At 40.2% G+C, this 25,432-nt stretch overlaps 1 protein-coding gene across 1 annotated transcript in view; it reads left to right on the forward strand.

The window, feature by feature from the left end:
- Window positions 1-25,432, forward strand: part of SORL1 (sortilin related receptor 1) — a 152,025-nt gene that overhangs the window by 111,824 nt on the left and 14,769 nt on the right. Inside the window, exons 27-40 of the mRNA XM_006925247.3 lie at window positions 2,100-2,207; window positions 3,815-3,946; window positions 4,871-5,002; window positions 5,680-5,814; window positions 6,602-6,757; window positions 11,274-11,423; window positions 14,226-14,357; window positions 15,348-15,474; window positions 15,633-15,802; window positions 17,944-18,056; window positions 18,291-18,395; window positions 19,246-19,318; window positions 22,155-22,237; window positions 23,398-23,494. Coding sequence (XP_006925309.1) covers window positions 2,100-2,207; window positions 3,815-3,946; window positions 4,871-5,002; window positions 5,680-5,814; window positions 6,602-6,757; window positions 11,274-11,423; window positions 14,226-14,357; window positions 15,348-15,474; window positions 15,633-15,802; window positions 17,944-18,056; window positions 18,291-18,395; window positions 19,246-19,318; window positions 22,155-22,237; window positions 23,398-23,494 — 1,713 coding nt within the window. The remainder of the gene's footprint in view (window positions 1-2,099; window positions 2,208-3,814; window positions 3,947-4,870; window positions 5,003-5,679; window positions 5,815-6,601; window positions 6,758-11,273; window positions 11,424-14,225; window positions 14,358-15,347; window positions 15,475-15,632; window positions 15,803-17,943; window positions 18,057-18,290; window positions 18,396-19,245; window positions 19,319-22,154; window positions 22,238-23,397; window positions 23,495-25,432) is intronic.

The following is a 25,432-nucleotide window of genomic DNA, read 5'->3' on the forward strand; positions in this document are numbered from 1 at the left end:
AAAGAGTACGGCTTCCATGCCCTCTCCATGTGCCACCCTCCTGTCACCTCCACGTGTTTAGCAACCCGAAAGCTCTCTGAACCCTGTACTTCTGGGATTTTTATGGAGGCTTCATCACATAGGCTTGATTGATCAGTCTCCATTTCTTTCTCCTTCCTAGAGTATGGGGGGTGAAAAGTTTTAAGCCTCTAATCATGACATGGTTTTTCTGGTGACCAGCCCCCCCATCTTAAAGCTATCCAGTAGCCTACCAAATGTCACCTCAGTAGAACAAAAGACACTCCTATCACCCTGGAAATTACAAGTGTTTCAGGAGCTTTATGGCAGTAACCAAGGGTAGAAACCAATCAACATATGTGTTTTTTTTTTATTATTTTATACCATACATTCCAAATTTTCATGCAATTGTAGTCATTGTCTACATGTTGTTATATAGTATACTCCTTTCATGTCACAATATTAAACAAAGATTTTTCCACATTTCTGTATTTTTCTGTAGTTAGCATTTTTATGGCAGATGCACATTCACTTTGTATTACTATAACAGTTTTTGTTGCACCCTGGTTGGGCATTCAAGTGTTTTTAGTTTTATACTGTTATGCATAGTAAAACAATTCATGCCCTTAGAAACAAAGGCTTATTTTTCCTTTGAGATACAGTTGTCTGTTGGTATCCGCCAGGGATTGGTTCCAGTAACCCCTTTGGATACCAAAGTCTGCCAATGCTCAAGTGCCTTGATTAGCCCTCCGTATCTGTGGGTTCCACATCCTCAGATTCAGCCACCTAGAGTTTTCAATCAGAGGTTGATTGAATCTTCAGACATGAATTATGAATATGGAGGGCTGACTACTTTCTGGAATGTGTTCTGCAGGTTAAAGGTTCTGATTGACTTCAATGGTTCTTGTTAAGTGCTTTTGGATTTCGTCTCCAAGTGATTATACTAAAAAGCATCTCCAGCAGTAATGTTGTATGTTTACCCAAGTCTCCCTTGATATTACATTTGAACTTTTTAGTTGTTTTCTCTAATTTAATGAGAGTCATCTCGTGTACTTTTAATTTTATACTTTTTAAAAACTTTAGTGGTTAAATATTTCCCCAACACATGGTACTCATTTAGTGTTTCTGTTTGATGTCCTTCAAATGATTTCCTAGGAATGATGACTTCTTACAGAATTAAAAAATATTTTCTCACCTTATGCCTGATCATCCTAGAACTATTTTACTGAGTTAGGCTTGCAGTGGCCATAACGGACCTGCTAGAACTGATGGCTAAGCCTACTGTCTGGCAGCAGCTCTCTGTGTAGGACAAAGGGTGACCTGGTGCTGAGAATTCCATGCTAAGTGAGAAGCCTAAGGTTCTTAACATTTCTCAGACAGACTTTCTCCAAAAGGGCTTTGGCTTATAATTCCTGAAGAATTAAGAATAATTCCTGGTGAGTGATTTAAGAGAGCTTTAAAAACCAGGGTTTATAATGAGGGTTCATGTTCTCCTTTATTCCATTCACTAAAACTTTTCTTTTACATTTCTTAAAACATACATACTTAATTATTTGAGTATGTAACAGATTAAAATGATTCAAAATGGCAAAAGTATAAAAAGGCGTACAAGACATTTTTCTACCCATCTTCCCAATTTCCACCTTGTCCCCAAAGGAAACCTTGATTATATATGTATTCAGAATATTTTTGTTCACATATGCAAATTTAAATATACTGTATATTGTCCAGTTTTACACAGACAGTAATCTATGCATGTGGTTTTGTACCTTGTTTTTCACATAACTGTATATCTAGGACGTAATTTACAGTATGCTTTTTCAGTCTCATTATAATGACAGTCTAGTGTTCCAATGTATAATAACTTATAAGGTCCCCTATTGATGGACATGTAGGTGGTTTTCAATCTATTATAAACAGTGTCGCAGTGAATAACCTTGTACTTACATTATTTTTCACTTATGTAGGTAGATTACATTTCTCCAAGAGGCATTTCTGGGTCACAGTATATAAACATTTGTAATTGCGATAGCTGTTGCCAAATTGCCCTCTTTAGGGCCTGTTTCCTCTTGGCTATTCTTTATTATTGAATTACATTTCAGAGAAGAAGTGCAACGGATTCCGCTGCCCGAATGGCACCTGCATCCCATCTAGCAAACACTGTGATGGTCTGCAGGATTGCTCAGATGGCTCAGATGAGCAGCACTGTGGTGAGTCCTCTCTCTGCCCTAGGGAACCACATGGTGGTTACGAGTGAAGGGCATGTATTGGACTAAATCCTTTCATTTCCTCTGTACCTACTTGTAGTTAGCTTATAACCAAGTTGATGCTGAGTGCTTGACTAAGACTCTGAGAGGCTGATCATGACAGAGAGCCTTGGTCTAGGTGAAGGATAGTGGAGTGGGAAGAGGGGTGATTGTGGAATTAGGTCATAGTTGGGTACATGTTATTGTTTAGTTGCAGTATGTTCTGTGACACAGCCAGTTATTTTGAATTGGATACTTATTTCTCCTACTTTCTTGGTTTTATTCATGTCACTGATTATCACTCTGGTAACATTTTGAGTCTGGGTGACCCTTTTTATCCCCAGTTTTCTTTAGACCTAGAAAGAATGTCTTGGGTCAGGAGTGTTCATCCATGAGTTTATCCATTGGAACTCATGGTGACCAGGGAACTTTAAAGGCTTATGATTACCAGGTCTCATCCCCGTCCTGTCCCCAGAGATTCTGAGTTAATTTTTAGAGTGTGGCTTGAGCATTGGAAGTTTTAAAAAGTGCTCCAGGTGATTCTAACATGAAATCTAGGCTGAGAAGTGATGTAATAGTGCCGGGGTTGGTAAACTGGCTTGTGGGGGAATCTAACCCATACCCTGTTCTATTAAGTGAAGTTTTATTTGAGCACAGTCACTACCATTTGCTTACATGCTGTCTCTTGCTGCCTTTGTGCTACAGTGAAAGAATTGAGTAGTTGTAATTGAGACTGAGTGACCTGCAAAGTCTTGAGAATTGCTCTCTAGTTGTGATAAGGTCTCCAGAGAAACAGAACCAGTAGGATGTGGATGTATATATAGAGACATTGATTTTAAGGAATTGGCTCATGTGATTATGAAGGCTGGCAAATCCAAAATCTGCAGGGTGGCTGGCAGGCTGGAGACCCAGACCAGCCAATGTTGCCATTCAATTCCAAAGGCCATCTTCTCACTATGGCCTCATATGGACACATATGGCCTTTTCTCAGGGCCTTCCATCTCTGGTGTCTGTCTCTTCTTGTGAGAACACCAGTCCTATTGGATCAGTGCACCATTTTTATCTACTTAACCTTCATTTACTTCTTTTAATAGTATTTATCTCATTTAACTTTCATTACCTCTTTAACAGCTCTATCTCCAAACATAGTCACATTAGGGATTAGGGCTTCAAGGTATGAATTGAGGGGGATACAAATCAGTCCATAACACCAGTCCTTCATAGAAGTGTACCAACCCCTTATTAGAGAGCTAGTATTATATTAATAGAGATTAAGATCATGGGCTGTGATGTCAGACAGCTTTGAATTTCAATTTTGGCTCCACCTTCATCAGCTGTGTGCTCTTGGCAAAATACTTAACGCTGCCATTCCTGTTTTCTCATTTTGAAAACAAGACAATAAAATCTCTCATAATGGTACCATGAGAGTTTAATGATGTGCTTTTATGTCAAGTGCTTTAGGTCAGGGTGTGGTACAAAACAAATGCTAAGTAAATGGTGGCGGTTACTCCTGTTTCCTGCATGTACATCTGTACCGAGTGCTCACAGCTTCTTCACTGGACCGCTTTCAGAGCCCCTCTGCACACGCTTCATGGACTTCGTGTGTAAGAACCGCCAGCAGTGCCTATTTCACTCCATGGTGTGTGATGGGATTATCCAGTGTCGAGATGGATCAGATGAGGATGCAGCATTTGCAGGATGCTGTGAGTGGGGCAGGCCGTGGGCTGGGGCACCATGGGTAACTGGCATTCACTGAAGAAACTACAAGGAGGGGCCACCCTGAGGAGGCACTTCTATCTAGTTTACAGGTCCTGTTTATGTGTCCAGTCTTGCTTTTTCTGAGGAAGGCTTACTGTTGCTGCTTCAGAAGTAGTGTTTATTAGTTGCTGATATATGAATAATGGGAAGATGAAGAATAACCAAGATCTCTGCTCAAATGCTGCCTTTCCTGACAGGCTTTTCTTGCCCCCTGGCTTGCTCCAGTGGTTTTCACAGCACTTACCACCACTTTGCACACTGTGCGTTAATTTTCCTGTGTGTCTCCCCCTGCTGGAATGTGTGTGTCATGAGAGCAGGGCCTTTGTCTGGTTCACAGCTATAGCCCCATTCCTAAAACTGCCCTGCATGTAGTAGGTACTTGTATTAACAAAGGACCTGCCATAACAAAGGACCAGAAACTAGGTGGCTTGAACAACAGAAATGTGTTTTCTCACAGTTCTGGAGGCTGGAAATCCAGTGTCAAGGTATTGGCAAGGTTGGTTTCTTCTGAGGCCTGTCTCCTTGACTTGAAGATGACCATCTTTTTTCTGTGTCTTCAGTTGGCCTTCCCCATGCCTGTCTGTTTTGATTTCGTCTTATAAGGACTTCAGTCATATTGAGTTGCAGCTCTCCCCTAATGACCTCATTTGACCTTAATTACCTCTTTAAAGACCTTATCTCCAAATGTAGTCATGTTCTTAGGTACTGGGGGTTAGGCCTTCAATTGACTTTCTCTTTCAAGAAATCCTTTAGACAGTCTCTTGGTGGAGGCCTTTTACTCTTTGCTCTTGTTTCCAAGCAGCGTTACTACCTTGAACTCCTCAATACGGAAATAGTCTGGGTTTCATGGATGTTTGTTCCTTATCTAGCCCAAGACCCTGAGTTCCACAAGGTTTGTGATGAGTTCAGTTTCCAGTGTCAGAATGGAGTGTGCATCAGTTTGATTTGGAAATGCGATGGGATGGATGACTGCGGCGACTACTCCGATGAAGCCAACTGTGGTAAGAAGGTCTTAGGTCTGCACCCTCTCACCCCTCTCTTCGGGTTACAGTGGTCCCTGTCGTTATAAAGGGGATGCTCACCAGCACACTCGTGCTAGCTTTGCCTTCTCCTCCCTCAGCAGTACTTCCTGCCAATTCTTGAATCTCCATGGAACTGAGTCTTGAAGTAGCAACCTGATTCTGAGTAGGTGTTAGGGGATGTTTATTCCATTTCCTTTTCTTTCCCCATCTGGAAGTTCACATTCTGTATTAAGGAATATAGTAGGTAAGGAATTTATGATAAATATTTCCTTCTATGGGAGGAATGTGCTTCCCCTTCCTCCCCTATAAGTAATAGATACCACAGTGTAATAACATCATTATCACCATTGTGTTGTCATCAATAGTTAGGTCATTCCTTTGGTAAAGCATCAAAATTAAGAACTCGAGTATCATTTGCAAGATATATAGAAGTGTAGGTCAGAGAAACATGAGTTGGGGTCTGGGAGGATGGGCTTCTGTTGAGTTTATGGATGTGTTTTTGGTCACCCACTGGGTCCAAGAAGCTGCCTTATCTTTCTCTGGTTGGGAGGGATGTGCAGGCCGCCCCGGAACTTGGGTGTCGAGGAGGCTGTGTATTTGGAGCTTTACGTTCACACTGGTGCAGGGCAAACGACTGATAGTGTGTTTGTTCTCAGAAAACCCCACAGAACTCCCAAACTGTTCCCGGTACTTCCAGTTCCAGTGTGAGAATGGCCACTGCATTCCAAATAGGTGGAAGTGTGACAGGGAGAATGACTGCGGGGACTGGTCTGATGAGAGAGACTGTGGAGGTAAGAGGTCCTGGGCTCTGCCCCACAATGAAGACACTCAGTGCCTGGCTTAGGCAGTGATATTTTGGGGGAGGGGTAACTCTCTGAGTTCTATCCTCCTCCCATTTGGAAAATCACGGTGGTTGGTTTCTTCCATTTCTAGGAGTATTAATTCCATATTTTGCAGTGCACAGTAAGAACCCTAGGGCCTGGCTACTCCGAGTTTAGTCTGCAGACCAGCAACATCTGTCTTTCTGTGGAGCTTGTTTAGAAATGTAGACTCCCCAACCCCACCCCAGACCTTCCTCCTGAGTCAGAATCTGCATTTAAACAAGCTCTCTAGATGCCATGTGTGCCATGATGCAGTTGAGAAGCCCTGAAGTGGAATGTATGCTCGTCCCTTTCAGTTTTGATTTTCTTATCTCTGAACCAGGCCTTGGGGTAGTTGTGGTATAATGTGAACCAAAACAGTGTTTAGACTCAGAAGGAATTCTTTCCATGCATTCTGAGTAACTTTCCTTCCATCAGCCTGCACAAGCCCCTGCAAAAGCACATTCGTCTGAATATTAGCCTAAATCAAATAAAATAAGTAAGGTGCATCTGCTCCAAGAAACGAAAAAAAAAAAAAAAAGTATATTCTGACATCCCATTATAAATGATTTTTAAATGAGCTACTCTTCAGAACTTTGCTTGATACTGGGCTGCTGCAGCTAAAACTGAGATATCCACAATTGTTTTGGGACCCGTTTTGGTCTGAGATCAAGCTTCTCATAATATTTTGGGTTTCCTTGTTTGGTGTTTTCCTCAGATTCACATATTCTTCCCTCCCCCACTCCTGGGCCCTCTACGTGTCCACCTAATTACTACCGCTGCAGCAGTGGGGCCTGTGTGATGGACAGCTGGGTATGTGATGGGTACCGAGATTGTGCAGATGGCTCGGATGAGGAAGTCTGCCCCTCACCTGGTGAGTGCTGGCCCCTGGCTTCTCCCTTGACATCTGCTTTTATAGAGAGGACTTTCCAGGGATTCATCCTGGGCACAGCATGGCCGGGCTGATGCCCTGATCTCTGGAACTCTGCTCGTTGGCCAGGCTGCTGCTCACCGACAGAGCAGAGACCCATGGAGACTTGGAACTGGGGTAGCTCATCATCTATAATTTCCCTCTGATCTTCCTGCAAGAAAAGGGCAGCCACCCTGCTTTCCCCGCTGGCTGCAGTTGGGCCACCTTTTCTTTCTTCTCTGAAGGAAATTACAATGAGAATTAAGGGGAGGTGTTCGTGCATATATTACTCTTAGGAGAGAGCCCAGTTTTCCTGCTTGCTAGTTGCCAGACCTACTAAATGAAGGGTAAGCACTGTCATCTAGTGGCTGAACACGGAGAGGCAGCTGAAGGTTTGTGCGGTTAACCATATTGCTGGAAGCTGGGTGAACTTTGAGACCCCGTTTAGCGCATGTCCTTAACTAAATCCAGAGGTAAGGATGCTGCGCCCTCTCCTAAACAGGATTTTATTTCAAACTCAATTATTGTAAGAGAATTGACAATTATTTGCCATGCTTTTTCTTAGCAAACTTCTATGTCAACTATCTGATTTTCCTTCTTTAATACTGTTTTCATCTCACTGCTGCCCTGTTTAAAATCATGAGTGGTTTCCTCTTTTCCTCTGTGCAGGAGCTAGATCCTCACCCCTGAGTCCTATTGTCAAGGCCCTGTGTGAGCTGACCACCCCTTGCCTGCCATTACTTCTCACATCCGCCAAGCTGGGCTCCTCATCCACTCTGGACAGACATGCTGCTTCTCTGCCTATATTCTTTCAGAGTATTGCCTTTTCAGAAACCTTTGCCATCCTTGACTTTGTCCTCCTACTTCCATCTCTGTGAAACCCACTATTCCTCAGAGCAAAGAGAAGCATGGATTTTGTAGCTAAAAGAGACCTCGATATGTTGTCAGTATTTCTCAAAATGTGGCACACAGACCACCCGTAATGGAATTATTTGGGATCTTTATAAAAAACATAGAATTAGAAATTCCAGGTGGAACCCAGGAGCTTCCCATATGATCCTTAGGTTCATTGAAGTTTGAGATTCCTGCTTCCAACAAGGAGGGAATTAGTCTTCTCTCAAGCCCCTCCACCATGGAGCTTTCATTAAGTCCTTTAACTCAGTGGTTCCCCAACCTTTTTGGCACCAGGGACCGGTGCTGCTAAGAATATCTAATGCCTGATGATCTGAGGTGGAGCTGAGGCAGTGATGCTAGGGCTGGGGAGCAGCTGTAAATACAAATGAAAATTCCCTCACTCGCCCGCTGCCCACCTCCTTTTTTGCCGCCCAGTTCCTAACAGGCCACGGACTAGTACCAGTCTGCAGTATGGGGTCTGGGGTTCCCTGCTTTAACTGATTTTTTTTTTTTATCTCTTTTCCAATATCAACTTATCTTTTGATACTTACTATGATCTGCCATCATATCACTTCCTAATCATTTCATCTGTATAAATCTTTTCTTTCCATAGCGATTGTGTGTACCTTGTGTTTTGGGATCATGCTGCATACTACTTTGAATACATCACTGTGCTGACCACAATAATAGGCATATAGTTGGTATCCCATAAATTCTTCTCAAATTAAAACTACTTGTAAAACAAAACAAAACAAAACAAAAGCTTTTATCTCTGCCTTTTCCCTCTAAGGCCTACCTCTCTATTTAGAAGCTTGATAATTCTTTTCTCAAAATTATTTTCAGTTATTGAAACTCTGACTAGGACGTTAATAAACTGTAGTGAATTCTGACTAATCCAATGAGTGAGCAGATTGCTATTTAGATATTTCATTAAGCTTTTGTGATTTTTTTCTTGTACATTGTGTAAATTTAGATTGGTGTTGTCTCTAATGCTCAGATGTTATTTCTTCAGAGTAAAAGTCTCCTACCTGGTTTCTCTGCCTCAAGTCTATCCCCTTTTCAATTTATCTTCCAAGAAGCCACAAAGTGATACACAAGCATATCCTCTGCCAGTACTAGAACCTTCTGATGGTTCCTTTATTGTCCAAGTATGAGTGCCATGATTTGCCTTGACCTAGCTTTCTAGCCTCATTTTTTACCACTCTTCTCCAGGTACCTGTTTTAGCAGAGTGGTTCTGAGGGTTGGAAATCCAGTTAAAACTATGGAATACACATAATATCCAAAAGTTTAATACTTGCTTTTTTTGTTTGTTAACTCAGATTGTTTTGTACCATTTGCTAATGCTTTCCATCTGTCAGTAGCCTCTAAGAATAACTTCCCACTAGGTAACCATGTCAAATGATTCCTCAGCTCCAGTGTTTCTCTTGGTGATCTCCCTTCTCACAGCTGGGCCTCTCCTCTCTGTGCTTGCGGCATGCCCCTGACCTGGGACTTCACTGCCCTTCTCGGAATTTTTTTTGCTTTTTTGTGATTTAGATTCCCCATTTCATGGATCTTGTGTCTTGCTTTTTCTTGGTTTACTCCCTTGTTTTGGTGGAGCACACCCTCTAGTAGCTTTGTCAGATAAATGTGATGGTACAGTGGCCCAGGACAGTTGAAGGCCTTCAGTGTGTTTGTCTATTGAGTTTTGCTGCTCTGGTTCATGCTGGTTGCCCTTCATGCCTGAGACACAGGTGTCTTCTGGGCTGTTGCTTCTCCATCATCCTAAGGACTCACTTTAGCTCTCTTTTGTGTTGGAATATTAGTTTTCTATATCCCAAATTTTTCTTTTTTTTAATCCTATGTTTTGGTAGAGAACATTTTCCAGAAAGTTCCTGAGAAAGAGTATATGAGAGTGAGGTCTTGCTTGTCTGAAAATGTTCTTCTTTTCTGTCTTTAGACCTGACTGATAGTTAGGCTGGGTTTGGAATTATAGATTGTAAATAATTTTCCTTCAGAATTTTGAAGGCATTGCTTTACCGTTCTTCAAACAACTCTTGGGCAATCCAAAGCCTTTCTGATTTTGATTTTTCTGATGTAACCTGTTTTTACCCTATGGAAGCTTATAGAATCTTCCCTTTGGCTCCAGTATTTTTATATTTCACAGTGATGTACTTTGATATGGGTCCTTTTCTGTCCAATTAGTGGACACTGATAGGCTTTTTTTATTCTGGAAATTTACGTATTTTAGTTTTAGGAATTTTTCTTGAAATATTTCATTTATGATATTTTCTTCTTTTTTTCTTTTTTCTGAAACTCTAGTCATTCATATATTGGATCTTCTGATCTGGCCCTCTTTTTGTTTCTAATATTTTCTATTTCATATATATATGTGTATACATATATATATATGCACACGTGCATACATATATACATACATACGTACGTACATACATACATACATACATATTTTTTTTCCTACTCTCTGGAAGATTTACTCAATTCTATCTTCCAACTCCTCTACTGAGTTTTCCATTTGAGTTTTCATGGTTTTAATTTTAAGAACAGTACAATTTTTAATCCTGCTTTTTTTATGGCATCTCGTCCTTTCCTCATGGATAAATATATTCTTTCTAAACATATTAAAGATTTTTTTGAAGATTTCTTACAAAGTCTCCATTTCTTCCACATTTCCTTTTTTGCAATGGGAGGGGGTCCACATTGGTTTTTGTCTTTCATGTCAAAAGCTTTCCTCAGCTGCTTGCTTGTGTTTAAGGTTGGGGACTAAAAATACTGCTAAGAAATTCTGCACACATGGGTAGGCTTGTCAACTTTGAGTTTCATTGTTGAGCTGTTTGGAGAACTCTTGATCTGGGTTACCTTAGGGTTTGTCTCTGAGGCTGGTCAGTTTTTCTATAGAAGATTTTTAGTCTCCTGACTGGAGAATATAGGTCTTACTGGCAGGGTTTCTGAGCAAGAGGAGAAAGATCTTCCTTTGCATTCAGCAATCTGTATGTTTAATCCCCTCTTTTTAGTACCACATTCTCAAGTCCCAACTATGCCTGTCTAAACAGAGTTCTTTTTACCCACTCCAAAAAACATTTCTCTAGCCTTCTATGGTGCTATGTGCAGAGTGATTGCCTCCCAGAGCTAGTGGGGGAGGGGTCATAGAGAGTCTAGCTGCTTCTTACGTGTCTTTCAATTATTTTCTTTATTGTAACTTTCTATTTCGCCCCTAGTTGAGATACAATTTTTGAGCTTTTTGAGGTTTCTGTGATGTTGATTTTGCTGGTTCTTAGCTTTTTCTCTTGACAGCTTAGGATAGAATACAGTCTCCTATGGCTTCTTTAGTCACCTGCCACTGTCTGTCTGCTTTCCAGCTTCCAAAATTTTGTCACTCTTTCTTCTTATAGTGGGGTCCTACGAGAGCAAAGTTAGATGCCCGCGTCTAGTCACTCTGAGGTTTTTATCCAAAGCTGACATTTGTCTTCAGATCCTTGCTATAATTCCTAAAGTGCTGTAACCTCCTAACACATTAAGTTGGTTGCAGTTGCTGACCAGCTCTCTCAACACTAAAAAGTGATTTTAAAAAATCTTCTTTTCTAGCAAATGTTACTGCTGCTTCCACTCCCACACAGCTTGGGCGGTGTGACCGATTTGAATTCGAGTGCCACCAACCAAAGAAATGTATCCCCAACTGGAAGCGCTGTGATGGCCATCAAGATTGCCAGGATGGTCAGGATGAGGCCAATTGTCGTGAGTAGTTGAAGAGAAATTCACCCCCCAGGGAAGATTTTTTGAGAGCATAATATCCCATTACTTTTGCTTCATTCTTCCCAATAACCTTATGATTTTGATATTATCTCAATTTTAGAGATAATAAAATTAAGCTTCAAGAAGGGTCATGTAATAGACTGGGGTATTTATTTAGTTGGTTTTTTTTTTTCATACAGTTATGATTTTTTCATCATGCCATGTTGAAAGTTCTTGTATGGTGGAATACTTCAAATAACACAGAGAAATTAATTGAGGATTAGTATAAAATTCTACATTTACATTAAAAGAATGAAAAAGGCTACCCTTGGGACATTAAAATGACAGGTCATTTGACCCCACACTTACCAAATAATAATAGAAACATCTGAGCCAAGTAAGTAACCACACAATAGGTGAACATTGAAAATAATTAACAAAAAGGAACTGGAATAGGACCTTCCTCCTGGGTGAGATTAATTCATTAATTGGTATTCTTTAAATAAGTTTCTTTAGGCTGTTTTAAATCTGCTTTATTCATAAGAATGTTGCTTAGTTCAGGATGGATGGGTAGAAAGATGGATGAATTTCATCGTGGGCTTCTGAGACTGTTACACTAGTGGTTCTCAAACCTTTTCTAAATACTCTAATTCAGTTTTATCTGTAACAGAGCCCTCCTTCCTACTTCCCCAAGGTAAACCAATTTCAGCTCAGCATATACCAGCTCTATGATACAATAATTTTCCAGGAGATGGGGGATTATAATTTGTAAAAAGCCTCACAAGTGGTTTTGCAATTTTCCATTTCCCATTGAGAATTAGTATATTAGAGAGTTCCCTAAAAATATATATTTAACTGAAGTCTGTACCTCCACTCTAGAGACATGCAAAAAAGCCTTAATTTTTCTTTCACGTGAAAACTCATCAGTTGAGGACAATTGTTGTAGCATTCCATTCCTACCCCCAACTCCTGTATCTTTTCATCTCTAGGAAAATATCCCTGAACCCTTTATCCTCTTGACCATTCTGGTGCTCTGATGTGAACAGTGTGTACTTTTTTTACCTATATCTCAGAGTGTGCTTTTCAGAAGTGGATACAGTGCTTGAGATAGAAAACAGAATTACCTGTTCTTGTTCTAGAACAGAAGTTCTCAACCCTGGCCAATTCTGATGAATCTCTGTGGAGCTTGTAAATGTTGCACATGCTCAGCTCCATATTTCTGCTTCAATGTGTGTTTAGGGCTCATCCTAAGAATCTGTCAAGAATTATAGTTATAGATTCACTACTCTCAGATTAGTACAGTGGTTTAGTGGTCTCTTTGATAATTTCTTTTAGTATTGATATACTCATTGTGTTTAATATTGTATGTATATTTGCATGGGGTGGGGAGCAAGAGCTAGGAGGGGTTCAGTCTTGAGTCCCAATAGAGAAATTATAGTATAAACCCAGAAAACCAAGGAAGATGTAAGATCTGGGCAAATACAGAGGTTTGAGCCTATGTTAGTTTTCTATGACCACTGTAACAATCAATACAAACCTAATATTAAAGCAACACACATTTATTTTCTTACACTTTTCTAGGTCAGTAATCAGGCACAGGTCTCACTGACTAAAACCAAGAAGTGGGCAGGGCTGGTTCCTCTGGATGTTCCATGGGAAAATCTCTATCCTTGCTTATTCTAGCTTCTAGAGACCCCCTTCTTCTATTTTCAAAGCCAGCAGCAATCCATCTTTCTGATGCCGCTTCTGTCTTCACATCTTCCTCTGTGACCACAGCCAGAAAATGGCATCTGTTTTTAAGGACCTAAGCGATTAGATTGGGCCTACTGGGATAATTCAGGATAAACTTCCTATGTCAGGGTCTTTAACTTAATCACACCTACAAAGTCCCTTTTGCCATGGAAGATGACATTTAACATGTTCCAGGGATTAGAATACGGACATCTTTGACTTGGAAAAGCAAGAGGAATTTTAGACCCTCTTCACTATTACAGCCTCTCCTGAATCTGTATAAAGAAGGCCTCAGTACCTGTACGTGGGCCTGACCTAGACCCTCCTGGGTCAGTAGATTTGGTTTCTATGGCCATTTTCTTTTTTTCTCTTTTTATAATTTGCAATTATATTGCCATTGCTTGCTTTTTAGAGCCTTATGCAGTTTAATTCTACTTACAGAAATGGAAAGAACATCAAATTATGGTTTATAGCAATACAGTTGTATAACTCTTAATTTACCAATGCTCTGTATTTGTGATATTTCATTTTCTGGTAAAATACTTTGAAACCTAAAGAATTAAAATATTACATAAAGTGGGCATGCCTTCTAATATTGTGATTCATCTTATTATTAGTATTACTCAAGACAGAAATCAAAGTATCATTCTGCAAACTAATACAGTAACAGAATAATTAGTAGCACTATAGGGTTATAGCTACAATTTGTTGATGCCTGCTATCAGCCAGGCACTATTCCAGGTGCTTGATTTCACTGGATCCTTGTAGACACAATAGTGATGAAATTATCACCCCAATTTTACAAACGAGAACTGAACGTGGGTACCATTAAGCAGTTTACTCAAACTCTCTTAGAGCCAAAATTTAAATTCTAGTTTGTTAGATTCTTTCATGACTCTTGCTTGTCATGAAGGCAGATTCCAATGAAGAGTATCACAGTGCCTACATGGAGTCACCTCTCATCATTCCAGAGGCATATTATGAAGCAGAAGCTGATTAGTTCATAGAATGCAAACCACTTTTCCCAAACATGATAGACCTTTAGTACAACATGGCCCCTTCTCTGTGTTTCAGCCACACATAGCACTTTGACCTGTATGAGCAGAGAGTTCAAGTGTGAGGACAGTGAGACCTGCATCCTGCTCTCTGAACGCTGTGACGGCTTCCTAGACTGCTCTGATGAGAGTGACGAGCAGGCCTGCAGTGGTAAGTGCTGGGTTCTCACTCCCTCATTTACCTCAGTGCTTATCCTGGGCCCTCCTGTGTGGACTTCTAGAGAGAACCTTTCTGAGATTTTTCTCAGTTTGAAAATGAAAGATTTTTGTCCTATTTTGGAGTATGAAATAAGGTAAGACTTGTCCCACCTCTGATAGAGCTTCCAGCTAATCTCATCCCTGTTTGAGAAACACTGATCTAAGACTGGTATTCCGTGGACTTCCCACCTTATGTTGATGCACTGTTGCGCTCACGGAGCCTCGGGCTTTGTGATGGGATAAATGCAGTCCTGTCTAGAATGCATTTAGAAATTGTCTTTGTCCTTTTTGGCTGCTACAACAGAGTACCGCAGACTGGATGACTTATAAACAACAGAAACTTATTCCGCAGTTCTGGAGGCTGGAAAGTCCAAGATCACATCACCAGCAGGTTCAGTGTCTGGTGAAGTCCTACTTCCTGATTCTTAGACAGCTGTCTTCTCACTGTGTTCTCACATGATGGAAGCTGTGAGGGAGTTCTCTAGGATCTCTTTTATGAGGACACTAATCTCATTCATGAGAGCTCCAACTGCATGACCTAATCACCTCCCAAAAGGCCCCATCTCCTAATGCCATTATATTGGGGGTTACGTTTCAGCATGTGAATTGGGGGATGGGGGTGGCACAAACATTAGTTTGTAGTGATAATAGATCCTGCTGTGACAATGGCCTTGTACTTATAGCATTGAGTATTAAGAAACAACCTTAAACGAGTACAGCCAAGGAGAAGAAATGCAAAGAAAAATATGACTGGAAATTGAGGAGACCCTGGGAAAGGTCATATGGGAAGGTTTCCATTCTGTTTTCTCGGGTGTCTTTTAAGATAATGATTGTGGCCCTACAGTCTAGATCATGGTAGATTTACTAAAAATGAAAGAACCTCTGAAATCTAAGAATTTGTAAGATATCACCTTCTTTCCCTTTTCTCCCTTTATCTCTCTAGATGAATTAACTGTATACAAAGTACAGAATCTTCAGTGGACAGCTGACTTCTCTGGGGATGTAACTTTGACCTGGATGCGGCCCAAGAAAATGCCTTCTGCTTCTTGTGTATATAATGTCTACTACAGGTGGGTCCCTATTTGCCATGGGAGAAATGATGTCTTCATTTTCACTGGATGTTCTGTAAACTCTTGTAGTGTGCATGGAATGGCTGTTTATTAAGAGTCAGATATTTCAGCTATCTCCTGCTGCTTTGATAGGACTGTATCTTTCTTCTGTTGGTTAGGGTGGTTGGAGAGAGCATATGGAAGAGTCTGGAGAGCCACAGCAATAAAACAAACATGGTATTAAAAGTCTTAAAGCCCGATACCACATATCAGGTGAAAGTCCAGGTCCAGTGTCTGAGCAAGGTACACAATACCAACGACTTTGTGACTCTGAGGACTCCAGAAGGATGTAAGTGTTACAGTTTATTTTTATGGCATGTATAAGACCTTATGTGGAATTTTCTGAGTTTCCCAATGATGCTTAGGACTGTTGGGAACATAATCACATGTGCCTCATATGAACAGAAGTATTGTGGCTAAGTTTTATGGTCTTGCCTAAGTTTTTGAACATTTATTCTCCTTAATTATGTCACATAATGTTCTTGTACCTTAACAGGATGGTTTAAGATTCTGTCCGCCATTGCCTTCTTTGTGTTGCTTTAGTCTCTGTCTCTACCTTCCGTTTTAGGTATTTCCTAGTACTTGGTACTTATGAACTCACCATTGTTAAAATATGAGGCAAGTCAGAAGTATTATCGCTAAGTTTTTATGATATTTACCAAAACGTGTTCAAGAGAGTCCCTATTCCCATACTTTTGGGGATTCTTCATTTGAAACTGCTGTCAGAACCTATATGTTGTCTTTATTAAATTAACGTTTGTTAAGTAGAGCCCTGGGTGTTGAATAGTCTACAGAAATCCACAGGGGAAGTTAAAATGGAGAAATTCCTTAATCCCAGGTCCCGGAGGAGGTACATGCTTTCCTCAAGGGGTCACTCAGGAGGTCAAGGCAGGGTACAGGCAGAAGGAGCAGGAGGACCTTTATTAGAGTCCTTGGGTAAAGTGCTTTGAGGTTCCCAAGCTAAGCCTGGATTGGTTGAATCCAAATGAAAAAGAGAGAGTTTTGGTAAGCTTTGCTGGGGTCTTCCCTGAGGGGTTCATGATGGGAAGGCCCTGAAAGATAGGGGAGACTGCTGAGCACAAGAGCTGTTGGGGAGATCATATCAGGAACTTATATTTGCTTGTGATGCTGCAGACTGCTGTCCAGCGTATGTACTTGTATGAGGGGCTCGTGTCAGTTTAAGGACCCCTGGAGGCTGCTTGGACAAATGAAATGGATACCAAAGCAGCAAGACCATAGAGTAACTCAGCTAAACTCTCAACACTATGGAATTATCTTTGAAATATCCTATTCATTGATTTTCTTTCTACAGATATTAGCTGGACACTCATTATTGCTCAGGTATTAATGTAGATATTGGAGATTTGGAGATAAATAAGACACAGTTACTGCCCTTAAAGAGCTCGTAGGTCACACTGATTTTTGATGAATTCTCATTATATTAGTTTGCTAGGGTGGCCATAACAAAGTTTCATGGACTGGTCAGCTTAAACAACAGAAATTTGTTTCTCACAGTCTTGGAGACAGGGAGTCTGAGATTAAGGTGTCTGTAGGGTAGGTCTTTCTCCTTGGCTTATAGATGGGTGTCTTCACATAGTCTTCCCTCTGTGTGTGTGTCTGTGTCCTAAATTCTTCTTATAGGGACATCAGTCATATTGGGTTAGGGCCCACCCCAACAACCTTATTTTAACTCAATTACTTCTTTAAAGACACTATCTCCAAGTACAGTCACATTCTGTGGTACTGTGAGTTACAACTATAACATACAAATTTGGCAGGGGACAAAGGTCATACAGCTCAACTCATAACATTCATTTTCTGTGGATAAATGCTCTCTATAGAAAAAAATAAAGTTTGACTAGACAATATTGTAACTGGTTTTCATGTGTGGCTTCTAATCTGGCTCTGAAAGCAGTCACATAAGACAAGACCCAGAAATGGCTTGAACGTGCCTGCACTAAAATCATTAAAGAGTCTGCTTGGAAGGCAATTCTATTCATTTGGACTTAGAAGTTCTATGCTGTTAGAAAATAAGTCTTCTTCCTTTATAATTATACCCATGGTACTCTGTTTTGTTGTATGAGAAGTCTAGGCAGCAAGTGCTGTCCTTGACAATTAAGATCTCAGCATTAGAGGTCCAGGGCCAGTGGTGACTCAGCCTGCCCAAGTAATTCCATCCTGTAGCTCTTGTGGGCTACAAATCTATGTAAGACTCGACTAAGGCATGATCTGATGTATGGACAGCACAGCTTGCATTCTGGAAGAGGTGAAATGTTTCTTGAAATGTGAAGACCAAGCTAACAGCCTTTTCTAGTTGATAGATCACAATGCCAGCTCTATATTCTTTCTTATCATTATTTTAAGCTCAAGGAAATTCCTCTAGTTAACCAGTATGCAGGTGTGTTTTAACCCCAATTGACTCTTTTCTAGTGCCAGATGCCCCTCGAAATCTCCAGCTATCACTCCACAAGGAAATAGAAGGTGTGATTGTAGGCCACTGGACTCCTCCCCTCCACTCCCATGGCCTCATTCGAGAGTACATTGTAAGTATCTTCTAGGAGTTGGCCATGTGGGTTGGGGCACTTAGGAGATTTCTGGGTCTGTTAAAGCAGAAATTGTTCTGCATAACTAGACCTGATTTGGTATAACCTTGTAAATAATGAAGATTAGAAGATTTTGCATTCACCCCTTCATCTTCCTCTGGCCTCCTTGGAAGGTGTTAAGATTCCCCAGATCTTTGGCTACCTTTTACTAAAATCTTTTCCTTCTCACTTTAGGTAGAATACAGCAGGAGTGGTTCCAGGATATGGGCCTCCCAGAGGGCTGCTAGTAACTTTACAGAAATAAAGAACTTATTGGTCAGCGCTCAATACACTGTCAGAGTGAGTTTTAGCATCCATTTCAGCCCTTGGCTCAGTCTTCGAACATGGGGAGATGGGTGCTGTTTCTCAAGAACTCTCTGCTTACCTTTATGAGATGCTTATTAGCAGCCTGCTAAATACCCAACCCCTTGCCCTGGGGAGTTGTTGTTTCTACTTGTTTCTTAAACCTCTGTTACAGAGAAGTTAAAATCAGACTTCCTTCAGATAACCAAGAATTTATGGCAATGCCACTTTACCTGCCTTTAACTCAGATATTCTGCTAACTTTCCAGCTCTTATACTTTTGCACCTACCTCTTTTCTGCTTATCTGTTGCTGCAAGGTGATACAGAGCTATAAGTGGCATTTATAAGTTGATACTGTGGAGTTCTTATATAAGAAATATATTACCAATATCTTTAGCAGAAAAGAGATTTTGTGCAGAACATGTTTTTTGAGATAATTAAGTACATACACAGACTCCCTTACACTGATAATTTTCTCAGTACTCTTTTTCATATATGCATATATGCTTATCTGTGTATATATGGACACGCACGCGCGCACACACACACACACACACACACACACACACACACACACACCTGCCCTTTAGGAAGACCTTGACATTCATCAGTCAGCAGACATTTCATAATCTCAGCACTGGCCCCATTTCCTTTACCCCAGGTTCTTTCGTATTGCCTCTTGCCCTCTCTTATTTCAGTTTCTTTAGCCTCTGAATATCCTGGATCCCTCTGCTGACACTTTTTTCCAACCTCATTGCCAAAGTCTCACCCCTTTAGCTCTCTCGGAATTCTTGCTCTATGGTACATTGCCTTTATTTTATACTAATTCACACTCTGATTTGAAAAGGTGGCTGCGGTGACTAGTCGTGGAATAGGAAACTGGAGCGATTCTAAATCCATTACCACCATAAAAGGAAAAGGTAAATGATCCCAGCGTTTGCAGATTTAGAGAAGAGAGCAACCCTGTGGAAGTAGCTTTCAGTGTGACTGGAAAATGGAGAAGCATAGATTAGAAAACTTCACACAGTCTCCTTCCCCCAACACATTTGCTTCTATGCCTGTCTCCACAGTGCTGTAGATACAGTATTTTTGGATGACTGTTGAATGTATTCCTCTTCCTAGAACTAAGCATTTCTTATAATGCAAGGGATTTCCAATGGCCATCAGGCCCGACCCTCTGTGCTCATGCAAATATACAAAATAGAAGGTGTCTTTTCCTTCACTAAAGATAAAGATGGTTTTGTAATGTTCATTTATGGTGTTTTAAATAGAGTGCCATGCTGATGCTTGTTCCTTCTGCCAGTGGCACTGACACACATTGTGTAGGTGGTGGTTTCTAGCACTAGAGCTGATATGAGTAGTGGCTGATTGCTGCCAAGTTCGGGGCACTTTGGAGTGCTCTCTGCTTTGCATACATCAATTCATCTATTTGAACCCTCAGAACCACTATAAACAGATAAAGAACTGGAAAGAGGTTATGTTACTTGCCACACAGTAATTGACAGAGCTGGCAGGAAACTGATTCGCCTGACTCCAAAGCCTGTGCCCTTAACCACTGTACTACCCTGCTTTCCTGGGCTGAGACACGTGCTTACAGACACTGGGTGGCTGGTTTGTCATCTGGTATGTGTGCCTCATGAGGACAGAGATCTTGTCTGGTTTCCTCTGCTCTCACTGGCACTGAGTAGGAACCAATGCAATAGTTGATGAATGAGTGAATTGAAGCAATTAAATGAAGGCTCTAGCACATTTTGAGAGACAGACAACTCAACTGCCTGAGTGATTTTCTTGATCTTAGACTTGGTACTTGGGGCTTTCGTTTCTGAACTTGTGAGTATTAAAGTCAGAGTGTCGCAGGGAATGTGATTGTGTATATTACTTTAATCTCAGCCTGTGAGAAATAGGCTTGGGTTGTAAAGGGTCACTGGTTGCCTTTGAAATTTAAGGTCATTGAATCAGGGCGAGGGGCAGCCAAATTCAGTGAATCCTGTCAGTCTTTGGAGCAGGGTGTTTATAGGGATTAGAAAAAGTGTGCCAAATTCATACTACCTTAGAGTTTTTATTATGGGATCATTTTCTTCTGCAAAATCAGGTTCAAAATATACTGACTGTTCAAACTGAAAAGAAGGGACTTTGGAAAGTCAACAAAAAAATATGTACCTTGAACTCCTAGACACAAGTCACACCTGCATTTGAAAATTTCAGTGGATAGTTACTTCTCTTAAAATTCTTTTATATGATTTTGATGAACCTTAGAGTACATTTTGGTTAGCGTATATGTAAGAGGCAACTATGTGCTGATTGTTTTGAAACATCTGTGACTTCACATCATAATAACATAAGAAGATGAAGGACAAAAGCAGCAGTGGTATCAACCAGAAGGACCAAATTAATTAGTGAATGTAGTGGATTAATAATAACAATGAGAAAGCCCACGGTTTATCCAGCACTTCTTGTGGAGTAAGCACTATGCTTGTTGTTTTACATGAATTGATCTCTTTTAATCCTTATCAGTCCCTCAAGTGTTCTTTTGATCATTCTGTAGCAGAGGAAACGGGTTTGGAGAGGATTGTGACTTGTCCCCAGTCGCACGATTATAATTTAGCTCAGCTTTATAGCACCACTTGTGCTATTTTGCTCTGAGTTGACTGTCTGAAACTCCTAATATCCTGAATCTCCTGGTTACTGCATTTTCCTCAAGCTCAGTTTTATTATTACATGGTTGATCATCTGGACAAACTTCTGGATTTTGACATATCTCTTTTGCCACCTAATCTTATCCATTTCTTTGAGTCTCTCTTGCCTTATCTGTAGAAGAGGTATAGGTTCTGAGAGTTTAATATACAAGTTGCCATTTAAATATTATCTATCCCATCAAGCCCTTTTAGTTTTTGCCTAGCAAAGCACTAGCAACTTTCTTGTGGACAGACCTTCAAAAGGATAACATGATGTTCATCACTTGAACTGAGAGGGGTCTTTTCTCTCTGCCATTCTCTCCTTTCCTACCCTCCCCCCACCCCCACCCCCCCCCATCCCGGCCCGCCAGCTCTCAGCTTGAGCTCTGGTCTTTTTAAGAATACTGGTGGCTTACTGGTTCTTTAATCTGTCATAGATGGGACTTTACTGGAAAGGGAGAGAAAGAGAACATTAGTTGAGTGCTAGGCACTTTACATACTTTATTTTAGTGAATTTCCCCAGCTCTGAAGTGTAGATCATAATTTTCAGGCTCAATGAGGATAAGTAACTTGCCCCAGGTTACGTAATTGTTAATGTCTGAATAGGAATTTGAACTCAAGTTTGCCAGACTCCAGAGGCTATGTTCTTTTCATTATGCCACAATACATTTATAATTTATGACTTACTATTTATCCTGCTGTCATCCTTCCAAAAGGACTGAGGCTCCTGGGTCTTTGTTAGTGCCAATAAAGGTGACACTCGCTGTGATCTCTGTACCTTTCAGAACCAGATTGAAATGGTTGTTTTGAGGGCATTTATATAATAGAACTTCATTGCTCGTCCTAATTGCCAGGATAGCTGACTGAGCCAAGATAGCTATGTGTTCACCAGGCAACTGTGGACCCAAACTCAGCTTCAGGAAAACAGTGGTAAAAGAGATAGACGAGTTAAAAACAGCCAAAGAAATGCCCTTTCTTCCTCTACTGAAAGATCGCTTTGTCTGTTGTGTTGAAAACTAAGTGCTGCCTTCCTCACTTTTCATCATGTGGTTTCTCTTTTTGAATTCCCTTTTGTTTTTAGTGATCCCACCACCAGATATCCATATTGACAGCTATAGTGAAAATTCTCTGAGTTTCACCCTGACCATGGATAGTGACATCAAGGTAATGTTGAAATTTCAAACTAGCAGTTGGATGGGACTTCACTTTGTGTGGGAACTGATACAGCAGAGTCCAGTAAGATTAAGAAAAATGAATGACATGGTCTAGCAAAGCTAAAATACCACAACTAGGTCGGGTTCCTTTTCTCATGAAGAATAACTTGAGTCTTCACATGTAATTATTCTGCCTCAGCCTGGTGCCTTTTTTTTTTTTTTTTAACCATATAATTAAATGGTTCACAGCTACAGTGCAAATAAGGAGTTGGTGTTAACAGAATATGTATGCCCTGTAATTTTCAGCTTTATTGGATTTCCTGATGCTAAGCACTAATGCAGAGGCTCCCACAGTGGAAGAGTCTTATGAGAGTCAGATACTTGGAAACATATCCACTTAACATCCAGCCAATATCTTCCTCTACCAACACCACCAGCACATCCGCTCGGCCCATCTGCATAGCCAGCTTCACCATAGTTATCTGTGTTCTCAAGTTGAGATCCACCTTCCATAGCATTCTTGTCCGTCTCTTCACATCCCTCCCTGTCTTTGAAGTTGTAGCAGGACAAAGAAACTTCAGAGTCCTTGTGCCATTTACTGAACTAGAATTTGGTGTCAGAGACAGTCAATGCAAGAAATGGCCTTATGTAGACCTTGTCTATCTAATCTTTTATTTTGTTTGTTTTGTATTTAAAGATCTTTAGATCAAATTCTTCTGTGAGCTCATCTTAGAAAAGGTAGTCTTTCCTGATACATGAATATATTTGCTTCTGTTAGACAATGAGATCTAACCAAGCCCCCTTTGTATTGTTGACCTCTTAGACTTCACTGAACTAAGATTTATCTTGAATTGTCATAACCTAATTATCTTTTCAATTTTTCCTTCTTCTGCCTTTATGAATCGGTTCTTGTCCTTTTATTCTATATTAATTTTTTGTTTCATTGAATCTACATTTTATAAAGGTCTCAAGTTTGTTTTTAGAAGTAGGTGGAGAACAACTAAATATTCAATGATAGCACAAATTGAACTATTTGAAAGATCAAAAGAAGCAACCTGTCCATTATAAGAAACAAGATACCTAGATAAACTATAGAAAAGGAGTACCTTTTGTGTTTGGTGTAGTCTATGATTATACTGTTTGCGTGACACGTTTCTTGGTTCTTGGCAGGTGAATGGCTATGTGGTGAACCTCTTTTGGGCATTTGACACTCACAAACAAGAGAAGAGAACTTTGAACTTCCGAGGGAGCATATTGTCACATAAAGGTAACACCTTGGAGCTGGTTGGTGTGTGAGCAGAACGGAGTAAGGCTAGACAGATGCTTTCCTGGCAGCATAGCTTGTGTGGCAGGTGCCCAGGAAAAGTGTGTGGGGTCTCCTCTGGCTGCCATTCTGGGTGGACAGAATGAGGATACTATAAATGACTACTGACTTCAGGTAAGGGATCCAGTTGATAGTTCCTCAAACCCCCTTTTAACCTGATGGCTCTTAACGTAAATTAGAGACTTAAAAAAAAGAACAACAACAAAAAAAAACCCTGGGAAGAAGCCAGATTAACCCTACACAAATGATTTTTGCATTCTAAAAGAAAGGGTTTCTAGATTTAGTTACCTGTCTCTCTTGTCTGGCCTGGTTCACTCCTCCTCTGCTAATACAAGGGCCTGATGCATAATTGGTGGTCAGTAACTATTTGTTGAATGAATAGACAAACAAACTAAGCTAAAGAAGGAAGAAAGAAAGTGAGGAAAGAAGGAAATGGTCTAAACTCTCTTATATCTGTGCAAATACTGAGTCTCAATTAAAATTCTCATATCTGATGGGCTCAAGGAAGGATTTTAATTTATTTCCAAGACAAAACCTTCAGTGGCAAAGGCTACCTGTGAATATTGAGAATGACATGGGAGCTTCTCTTTCTTTCCCCATCTAGCCCGATTGCAAAGTACTTTCAATCATGTTTTGTTCCTAATGGGTGCTCTATTATCTTTGTGTGTGCGTGTGTAGAAACTGAAGGCCACCCAAGGAGGTTGTACAAGAGTAGAAATAACATTGAGTACTTACTATGTGCAGGCATTTACCTAGGCATGCTGAGTGTATTGTTTTACATAGTGCCAATAGTAAATCTGTGGAATATGTTCATTTTAGAGATGAGAAAACAAGGTTCAGAGATTCCATCGGAAGGTGGCAGAGCAAGGATTGGAACCCACATCTTTCTAATTCCAGAGCTTGTGATCTCGTTGCCTCAGTGTCACACCAATAGAAATTGGCAGAATTGAGAACAAAAGGCTTATTAACTATTGCCTGAAATACTTAAGGGCTAGCTCTGTGCTAGGCATCATGCCAAGTACTATTCAAGTGTTTTCTTTTTAATCTTCTAATAGCCAGCTGCAAAAAATGCTGTTATTTTTCTCTATCTTACAAACAAGGACTGAGAAGGTTTAAATGCTTTACCCTTGGTAATACAACTAAAAAGTGTAGAGTCAGGCCTTGAACCCAAGTCATTCTGGTTCCAAAGGCTGTACTCTTAGATATCCTATGTTCACTTCTCTTTTACTTTTTAATAACATTTCCACCTAATTAGAAAAGAGGCACATGTTTATTACAGTGTCTCTGTCATTTAGAAAATGAAGTATAATGAGAATTTTAAATTTCGTATAACTTCACTTCCCAGGAAAACCACTTTTAAATTTTGATATCTTCTTAATTAATATTTTTTTCTCTTCATTGATCTTTTATATATTTTTTTATAAAATCAGAATAATATATACAGTTTTGTATTTTGCCTTTTTACTTAACATAAAATTTTGAGAATTTTCTAGTCTTATTAAATATTCTTGGAAATAATTTTTAGTGGCTGCATAATAGTTCATGGAATGCACATAAAGTTGATCCAATGTATATTTTTTAACTATTTCCCCGTCACTGGGCAATCACATTATGTACAGTTTTTTCTACTCTGACAAACACTGATAGACAGCCTGGTTGCACAAATTTTTTGATCCCTCTCTGGCTTCATAGGATAATTGGATCGAAGTTTGTTATTTAGAGTAGTCGTTATTGAATAACACCGAATGATTCTGTAAAATATGAAAATCCAACATGTGTGACTCACTTAAATTGAGCACTTAAATTAAAAAAAAAAAAAATGATGTGCATCTCAGGACATAAATTCTTGATTAACACCTCTAGCTCCCTCCTGACATCTCC

Source organism: Pteropus alecto, unplaced genomic scaffold (assembly GCF_000325575.1).
Source record: "Pteropus alecto unplaced genomic scaffold, ASM32557v1 scaffold479, whole genome shotgun sequence".
Classification (NCBI taxonomy): Eukaryota; Metazoa; Chordata; class Mammalia; order Chiroptera; family Pteropodidae; genus Pteropus; species Pteropus alecto.